General features: G+C 37.3%; 1 protein-coding gene across 1 annotated transcript in view; it reads right to left on the bottom strand.

The window, feature by feature from the left end:
• Positions 1-2,964: 2,964 nt before the first annotated feature.
• Positions 2,965-10,440, bottom strand: part of LOC149231408 (uncharacterized) — a 51,244-nt gene continuing 43,768 nt past the window's right edge. The window contains exons 3-4 of the mRNA XM_089381627.1: positions 4,873-5,019; positions 2,965-3,135 (exon numbers count right to left, since the gene is read on the bottom strand). Of these exons, the coding sequence (XP_089237753.1) occupies positions 2,965-3,135; positions 4,873-5,019 (318 nt within the window). The remainder of the gene's footprint in view (positions 3,136-4,872; positions 5,020-10,440) is intronic.

Genomic DNA, 10,440 nt, shown 5'->3' with positions numbered 1-10,440 from the left:
TATACTATCCCTCTTGAAGAAGGGGTGAAGCTTGTAAGACAACAATTAAGAAATATAAACCCTAAGTTGGTCTCTTTAGTTAAAGAAGAAATCCAAAAGATGTTGGATGCCAAAATCATTGCCCCCATAACACATTATTCATGGATATCTAATCCTGTAGTTACTCGAAAGAAGACGAGCAATATTAGAATGTCTGTTGACTTCATGGACCTATATTGGGCATGCTTTAAAGACAACTATATGTTACCAAACATGGAAAATTTATTACAGTGAATCATTGGGTCCAAAATTATGTCCATGCTTGTTAGTAGTAAAAGAAGAAGATCAATTGAAAATTGCATTCACAACCCCATGGGCAACCTATAAGTATTTGAGAATGCCTTTTGGTCTATTAAATGCAGGTTCTACTTTTCAAAGGGCAATGGATTTTGCTTTTCGGGACCTTATTGGTAACATTGTGGAAATATATCAAGATGATTTCACTGTAGCTTCTAAAGAGAAGCAAGACCATTGTAAGCATATGAGAAAAGATTTTGAAAGATGTCGAAAGTATGGTATATCCTTGAACCCTAAGAAGTCAACTTTTGGTGTTGATCAAGGCAAGTTATTAGGACACATTGTTTCAAAGACGAAATTGGCATTGACCTAGAAAGAATAGAGTCCATCAAAAATATCATGCCACCTAAAGACAAGAAAGCTTTCAGATCTTTCTTTGGAAAATTTAACTTCATGAGAAGGTTCATTCCAAATTTTGTTAAAATACTCAAACCCCTAAATGACTTGTTAAAGAAATATGCAGTGTATACATGGGATGACAAAAGGGACCTAAATCAAGAATGTTTTAAAGAGAATTATCCCTTACTGAACTTGGAAAACTTATAACAACAAACCATTGGGTCCAAAATTGTCCATGGTTGATGGATTTTTAGGTTATAACCAAGCAATAGTAAAAGAAGAAGATCAATTGAAAATTGCATTCACAACCCCATGGGGAACCTATAAGTATCTGAGAGCTAGTCAGGAGCTAGTATTTTTTTGGGAGCATTTAGGGGACCGTTCGGGAGCGTTTGCTCCTTGACCACTCCCATACACTTCGAGAGCGTTTTACAGAAGAGGGAGCGGTCAGGGAGCGATTGCTCCCGACCACTCCCCCTCTGAAAAAACGCTCCTGTCCAAAAAAGACATGTGGCCAATAGGGAGGGCGACGGTCAACATCGAAGGAGGAGAGAGGAAAGGGATTGAGGAAAGGGAGGGAAAGGGCAGGGGGGAAAGCATAAATAGACCCTCCCCCCTACCCATTATTCACTTCATCCATTGAGAGCAAGAGGAGCAAGAGAGTTTGGAGCAAGAGAGAGTTTGGAGCTTGGAGGAGCTTGAGGAGCTTGCAAGGGGAGATTGGAGCTTGGGATTGAAGGCCAAAGAGGTAGGATCTACACTCTAATCTAGCATTTTTTTTTTTATGTTCATTGCTAAATAAATAAATTCTCTATTTCCCATTCCCATTCCTCCATTTTTTTGCAGACTCAAAACTTCAAAGTTCAGACATCATGGTTATATGGCTTGGCATTTTCTTCTTCTTGGTTCCTTTTTTGGTTATTATGGTGTTGGAGAGTAGAAGAAGGAGGGTTGATCAAGAAGAGGATGAAGAAGTGGGTTATAGTGGATTTGATGAAAACCCCGGAGAGGAGTACCTTGGTGAGGAGGAAGAGAGTGAACATGATTCAGCCCAAAAAACTAAACAAGACCAAACCCCATTGTGGAAATATGTTTCTAGGCTTGAAGGAGGGAAAGGGGCTGGAATCACTAAATTTGATTGCCCCCATTGCAACAAAACTTACATAGGTTCATACACCCGTGCCAGAAGGCACCTCTGTGGGAAAAGGTCATGGGATGAAGATAAACCAATAGGAATCAAAACTTGTGCAAGTGTCAGCGACAGATAGAGCCAAATACATAAGGGAAGAGGAGGAAGCCCAACATAAATCTAAAAAATCAAAGGCTTTCTTTGAACATAGCTCACAATCACATCAACATGCACAAAGAGCTCCTTCAGCATCCTCCCATAGAAGTGGATATGGAGGCACAGGACCAAACATCTCTTTAAGGTGTAGAACCTATGTTGCATGAAACGTCGAAATGTCTAGAAGTTTCTGAAATAGGGACAACCTGAACCGTGAACCCCGGAAAATGGGAACGCAGCCGAAACGTCGTGTATGTATATATATATATATATATATATATATATATATATATATATATATATATATATATATATATATATATACAATATTAAATAAATTACAACACATTATTTTGCAAGAAAAGAAATAATGAGACATATAAATGGCATTTTAGAAGGAAATCCAAATTTATATTAACTCCAACAGATGAATACATGATGCAAATATCCAAAATTAGCCTTTATAGATGAGGCTTTACATTCAAGACTCCAAATTAGCCTTTATATGTGAGGCTATATGTGCTAAAACTAAAATAAAACATGAACTAAAGACAATCATGGCTACATTAACATATCATTACTTATAAAACTTCTCATCCTCATCAGCAAAAATAGAACAAGATGCTTGTTCAGCAGAAGAGGCAACTCCACTAGTGCTTCCAGTTGCACTTGCATCGCCACTGGCACAAATATCAAGAGCAGAAAGAGAAAGCTCTAAATTTGGACATTCTGCATCCACATCCCATTCTTTATGAGGTCCACAATGTGTGAGAAATGAGTGAATGAAGTGTCTTTTTAAAGAAAAAAAGAGGCTCATAGGGTTTCTAGAAAATTCAATTCTTCGCATCTTCTAGAAAATTCCATTTGTAAATTTTTTTACTAAATTTAGCTAACAGTCACATAAAAAATAGTTTATTAGTGTGTTTTGGTGTTAGATGGAGCCCACGCCCTCTTTCCAGTTCTTGAGATGGTCCAAAAAGGCCCAAAATTTTTTCCATTTTTCTTTATGGTTGCCGAAACTTGGCCTGTTGAGGCCGAAACTCCGCTGAAACGTTGTTGGCCATACTGTCCAGCATTTTGAAATCTTGAAACATCATATGGTACAGTCGGTGGCATTTCGACGGCGTTTCAATGAAGTTTCGACGTTTCGGGTCGTCCCGAGTACTGGTACACCACTAAATTTGGCGTTTCCTGCAACATAGCATGGAACCATATTAGATTTCTTTGATGAAAGGTGTAGGATGTGGATTCAAAAATGTATCGGTTTCTCTATGCATGCGAGATACCATTCAATGTTCTTCGCTCACCTTATTGGCATGAAATGGTTTCTGCCATAAATGATGCCCCTAAAAGATATAAGAGCCCTAGGTATGACAAGGCCAGAACCATTGGACTTGATCATGAAAAAACAAAAATATCACATTCTTCGAGTAGAATGACAAATTCTTGGACTAAGCATGGGGTGTCCATTGTATCTTATGAATGGACAAATGTAAAGGGCAAGCCATTGATAAGTCTTCTTGTTGTGTCTGTTAGTGGTGTCATCTTTCTTTCAGCATATGATTACTCAGAGAAGTTCAAGACCGGCATCAACATTGCAGAACCATTACTTGAAACAATTGAACATATTGGGTCGTACAATGCCATCCAAGTCATCACTGATAATGCTACTAACTGTAAGGCAACGGAAGCAATTATTGAGGATAAATACCCCAACATATTTTGGTCTAGGTGTTTGGTTCACACAATGAACCTTTTAATGAATGATATTATTAAAAACAAAAACCAACAATACAAATGGATTGGTGATTTGTACAAGAGAGGCAAAAAAATGATAAAATTTATTACAAATCATAGCAATACCCATGGGATTTTCCACAGTCACTCAAGATTGGAGTTGTTGAAGATTGTGAAGACTAGATTTGCTAGCTATTACCTCACCTTCAGGCGCCTTTTGAAGGTAAGAGAATCATTGGCTAGCATGGTATCAAGTCCACACTGGCAGGCATTAAAGGAAAGGGCTACAAATGCCGCTGACAAGCAAGGTTTTGAACAGGTGGAGGAGACCGCTCTTGATGGTCTATTTTGGGCACGTGTGAGGCAAGTATTGGAATTCACCAAGCCCATTTATAACATGATTCGTTTTGCAGATACAAATAAACCAGTGATTGGGGAGGTGTATGAGTAGATGGATACCATGTTGGGGCAAATAAAAGATATTGTTCAGAAAAATGATCCCAACTTGTAGACATTGATTCACAATTGTGTGTACACGATGATATAAACTTAATGTTCCACTACATGCTTTGACGTATATCCTTATGCCAAAATACTACTCTCCATCTTGGTTGGGCCAACCTGCACCTAGGGGTGGGGTTAGGGTCAAACCCCATACAGACCCAAAGGTATCTACAAGATATATGCAAGCATTAGACAAGTTGGTACTTGACAAGGAGGAGTGTGCTAATCTGTCTTGAATTAGGTAGATACTTCAATTGCACTAGTTTGTTTGTTTCTTTGCATGCAATGGAAGATAGAGACAGATTTGATGCTCTCACATGGTGGGAAGCATATGGCAGCATGGGACTTTTGCCAAAATTGGGAAAAAAAAGTTCTCTCACAGATTGCAAATACTTCTTCTGTAGAGAGGTGTTGGAGCACCTACAGCTTCATACATAATGTGAGAAGAAACAGACTCAATGAAAACCGGGCAGAAAGCTTGTTTTAAGTGCACTACAACTTGAGGTTGTTGAGTCATTATTGTGATTGGGCTTATGAGGATCCAACATATAAAATTTGGGACAACCACCCAGAAGACGATAATTTGGAGGATGGCGCTATACATCTTGAAGAACTAGAAGCAGAACTTATGAGAGATGAAGATGAAGCAACAACAACCATGCCACCACCACCATCCAGTAGCACTGCCAATGCTCGAGTTCCAAGTCTTGTTCCTCTGCTGCCGCAGCCTCCATGTACATCTTCACATGGAGGGCATGTGCCTTCTGGTTCTCGTCGTGGGACTGTGCAAGAGGAGACTCCCAGAAGACCACCACAACCTGCTCAGAAATTAGAGATTTCTCGTGGCGACAAGAGGAAGTTGTAGATGATAGATTTACTTGTCTTTTCTAGTTTCTAGTAGTTTTAAAACTGTTGATTCTTTCATATTTTTTACCATATTTTTTGGAAACAATATATGACAATTTAAGTTTGAAGTTTGAATTTGGCAATTATAACTCATTAGTAATGAATTATGAATATGATGCATCGTGAAAGTTGAAAGTTGCTTCATTTCATGTTAGATATTCTTTGTTGTAATGGTTACACTTAGCTTACAAGTACAACTTTGGTGATCAATTATGACAACTGTTATATATTGAATTTTGAAAGCTTGAAACTTTAAGATTGATGAATCATGAGACTCAATATGTTGTATGTTACTAACTTGTGGACGTGGTTGATGAAGATTATAACTTCTAAATGATTGTTGTTATATGGTTCAATCTATGTTTTTATGTTTTTTATGTCTAATTCGTCATTCTACATGCTTTTGTCGACATATATGCATCAAAATATAAAAAATATATATTATATAAAAAAACACTCCCGAAATTGCTCCCAAACTGGGAGCTTTTGAAAATGTCACTCCCGCTCCTGCTCCCCGTTTTCGCTCCCACTCCCAAGTAACCTTGTTTCAAAGGGCAATGGATTTTGTTTATCAGGACCTTATTGGTAAAATCGTGGAAATATATCAAGATGATTTCACTGTAGCTACTAAAGAGAGGCGAGACCATTGTAAGCATCTAAGAAAAGTTTATGAAAGATGTCAAAAGTATGGTATATCCTTGAACAATAAGAAGTCAATTTTTGGTGTTGATCAGGGCAAGTTATTAGGACACATTATTTCAAAAGACGGAATTGACATTGACCCAGAAAGAATAGAGTCCATCAAAAATTTCATGCCACCTAAAGACAAGAAGGCTTTAAGATCTTTCTTTGGCAATATTAAATTCATAATGTTCATTCAAAATTTCGTTGAAATAGTCAAACCCATGAATGACTTGATAAAGAAAGATGTAGTGTATACATGGGATGACAAAAGGACCAAGTCCTTTGAAGAAATTTAAAAAATAATAACATCGGCCTTGGTCCTAGTTAGTCTTGATTACTCCAAGGACTTCATTATTTATTGTTTTGCTTCCAAGGACACGTTTTTTGGTGTTTTGATGCAAGAAGATGATGAACGGAACAAGAAACCAATAGCATTTATGGGCAAGTCTTTGCCAGTTGCAGAAATTAGATATATTATCATTGAAAAGCACGCTTATGCTCTAGTTAAGTCCCTCACACATTTTTGGGTGTATGTGGGGTACAATAGGATCCATACTTATGTCCCTTACTCGGATGTTAAGGACATCTTGACTCAAAAATGATTGCTTGGGATCAAGGGGAAAATGGGTCTATAAGATTCAAGAATATGACCTAAATATCTGACCCAATAAAATTATCAAAGCCCAAGGTCTAGCGGAAATGTTGGTAGAAGAGATGCCAAGGATTTCTAAATGGGTGAAGAGGGACAAGTTTGTGCCATCACTATTGAATTAGAGGATGATGAATCGTATTATGATGTTATATACTACTTAAAGAATTTATCCGCTTCTCTAGGGTTCGTTGATCATAAGAGAAGAGATTTAAAACTGAGATCTACGAAGTATTGCTTGACCAAGATGGACCGGGATGGATGAGCCTTGATGGGGTCATCCTTAGGTCTAGGAACAAAGGAGAAGGCGATAAATTAATTAAGGAGTTCCATGCTGGATTTTGTGGCGAGGATGATGTAGCGAAAACTACTACCCACAAAATACTCGAGGCAAGTTATTATTGGCCTACTATTTTTAGTGACACTTAAAAACTTGCCATAACTTGTCAACCATGTCAATTATTCGTTGGCAAGAAACAATTGCCCACCCTACCACTAAAAATCGTTGTTGTCGAATCACCATTTTAGCAATGGGACCTTGATTTCATTGATGAATTCAAAGACAACTCCAATAATGATCATAGATGGATTTTAACAACCGTGTATTATCTGACTAAGTGGGTTGATGTTACCCCTACAAAGAAAGCCACAAATCAGGTAGTGATTGATTTTCTAGAGGATCACATTATCACTAGATGTGAGGTCCCTACTAAGATTGTAATTGGCAATGCTAAAGCTTTTAATTCCATGGTTGTCGCATCCTTTTGTTGTAAATATGGTATTGTGTTGTCTCACTCTTCGAATTATTATCCCCAAGGGAATGGTGAAGCTGAATCAAGCAATAAAAACCTTATGACCATTATCAAGAAAATTGTAGGTGAAAACAAGAAGAGTTGGGATAGCAAAATCAAGTATGCCTTAAGGGCTAATCGCACAACTATCAAGACTTCCACGGGTTTCAACCCTTTTCAACTTGTGTACGAGACGGAGGCAAAGTTTCTGATCCAATTGTAGCTCTCTATGTTGGAGTGCCTCAAGGCATTCCCCGATCAACAAGATGTTGTACAATCTAGAATTGATCAAATCATTGAGATGGATGAATCCCGACGTAAAGCCCTCAATCAAGCAGGCAAAAATCAAGAAAAGACTAAGAGCACCTATGATTGAAAGGCTCAATCTATAGAATTTGAACCAGGAACTATAGTCTTTTTATGGGATAAAAGGAAAGCAAAGCCTAGGATGCACAAGAAATTTGATAACCTCTAAGTTAGATCCTATAAGGTAGCTGGCTTAGCTGGTACAAATGCATACCACCTTGAGACACTTGAAGGAGAGGTTGTTCTACTTCTAGTGAATGGCCAACTCCTGAAGGAATACTTTCCTAGCATAACTTGGTGTATTATATATAGTTAGTTGCATTGCAAAATTGTGTCAACATCCTAACTATTGCATTCTTCATAATGTTGTGTTTCATTATAGATTAGATTGCATTTTGGTTAGATTTTATTTTCTATATGGATTTTATCATATCATAGAAAACTTGGGTGATAATCAACACCCAATGCACATGCTTCCAAACAAGTTGATTTGAGTGTACAAGTAACAAGTCTATGAACCCAAGGATTGTTGGAGTTCTCATGAACTCCCTATTCGTGTTGGAATTTGTGACTAGGTTTGGTCGTCATTATGATGTAATTGTAATCATGACATTGTATATTCTTTATAAAGAAAGAAAAAGAAATTATATTTTATTTTTGGAGTATGGGTTTCATACTCAAGTTTGAGTCAAATGCATGTTCTTCATGCTTTTAGGTCTTCTAGGTCTTTCTAGGTATTTTTAGGATAAAGAATAATATTGGTCATGTGTCATAGTCCCATTTGGACTCATTGTGAATAAAGTTGAATATAAAATATTTATTTTGTCAAGAAAAAACCATAGAGAAGCCCAAGACCAAGTTGACCCAAGGACCAAATCTATGGAAGAATGTAAAACTAGGTTCGGTCTTCATATTTGTATTTGAGTCTTAATGAAATGTATTTATCAAAAGAAAGAAAGAAAAATTAATATTATTAATATGACTTATTAAAGCATGGGTTTCATGCTTAGGTCATCATGTTTTAGGTCAAAGTCGCCATTGAGGACTTCTAGGATTTATATTGAGTCATTAGAGTCATTTTCCATTAAAAGAGACCCTTCTTGGGCTTTTGAATCATGTAAAACGATTTATTATTGAGTCAAATAAGTTATTTGTCACCACCACGCCACGTGAGCCCCAAGGAGATCAAGTCGTCCTCAAACAGGGTAATTCGACCTCACCAGAAGCCTATATATTGGACAGTTCGATCCATTTGGAGCATACTCACTCACACAAGTTCGATTTACAGGGAAGGTCAAGATCGAAGTTTTGGGCCATCTATCTCTCACACGTGTGAACTTTCTAGGAAGATCGAAGACTCTACCACTGCATCGAAGTTGTTGCTGCCAGGTCGAAGTTGCTACTGCTAGGTCGAAGTTGCTACTGTCTTGGTCAAGAGACTTGGATTATCTCGTGAAACTATTGAAGGAAGAGTTGTTGACTGGGTTTTCCCCTAGATTGGGGTTTTGCCCTGGTTGTCCACTTACACCGGTGTCTTTGATCTTCGTGCTATTGTTTTGGTAATTGCTTGATGAACTAAGATAAAAGGAGAACACAAGAAATATAATAAGATCATAAGAATCTCACAAGTAATTATCAACATAAATAACTCTTTCTGCCTTTATGATTTTCTAGCATGGTATCAAAGCTAAGTTGAAGGGAAAGGAAAAAGGCAACTTGAAGATCTATTGAAAGAAGAATAAGGAGTTTTAAGAAGTTTTAATAAGGGTCATCAAAAGGGTCATAAAAGAAGTCAAGCCTACCATCTTCAAGGACAATCAATGAAGGGAGAAAACAAATTATAAAGAGCATCCAACTACAGGGCATGGAAGAAGAGGATAGACCTCATCCTCGAGAAGAATACAGTGTTGGATTTAGTAACAGGAAAAGTAAAAAAGCCTACACATGAGTCAAGTGATGCAAAAAAGGCAAAGTTCAAGGAAACAAAAATATTGGCCATGACACTAATGGTGGATGGAATAAGGGATAACCTCATTCCATATATATCCAACATAGATTCTACTCAAGAGATGTATGAGGCATTATCCAAATTATTCACTATCAAGAACCTTGGTCAAATTGCAAGCCTTAAGAATGAACTAAGATCTATAAAGATGACAAAAGAAGACATTGTGGCATCCTTCTTTGTGAGAATTGCTAGAATCAGAGATGAACTCTAGGCAATTGATGAGATAATACTTGAAAAGGAGCTTGTAATCATTGCACTTCTAGGATTACCAACATCCTGGAGTGCCTTTTCATCAAGTCTCAACAGCTGGAAGGAAACTCCTACATTAGAACAATTATGGAATGCATGCAGTCAAGAAAAGGTTAGAATTTTTCTGGTAAGCAACAAGGAGAATGAAGAGGAGAAAGTTTCAAATGCCTATTCTGCTCATTACAAGAAAAAAGGAAACTTCAAGACGTCTAAAGGGCCTAGAAGGAAGATAGACCTATCCAAAATTGAATGCTACAATTGTCACAAGATGGGTCACTATAGAAGTGATTGTCCTGAAAATCCTAGAAATAAGAAGAGAGAAAGGGAACATGCAAATGTTGTTGATGAAGGACCACCAAAGAAGAACAAGAAGGAAAAACCCGAAGTCAAAGACTTATTTGCTAGGGACTCTATCCTTCTACTCTAAGTTTTTGAATTGTTTTGTATTTTGATGTTTAGTACTTATAGGTTTAACATGCTTTGGAAAAACATTGTTGAATTGTTTTGTTAAATTTATAGGTATCCCTCGAGATTGGATTAAGAGGGAGCCCTCACCATTTTTCAAAGATAAGTAGCTTACTCCTTGTAATATCTTTTAAGTTTGCTTTTCCTTTTCTTATCTAGATGTGTTTATACTAGATGCTAA

This window comes from Pinus tabuliformis, chromosome J (genome assembly GCF_031772625.1).
Source record: "Pinus tabuliformis cultivar Carrire ecotype Pingquan chromosome J, CPIR1, whole genome shotgun sequence".
In the NCBI taxonomy this organism is placed as follows: Eukaryota; Viridiplantae; Streptophyta; class Pinopsida; order Pinales; family Pinaceae; genus Pinus; species Pinus tabuliformis.
This window is presented reverse-complemented; position numbering and strand designations above follow the sequence as displayed.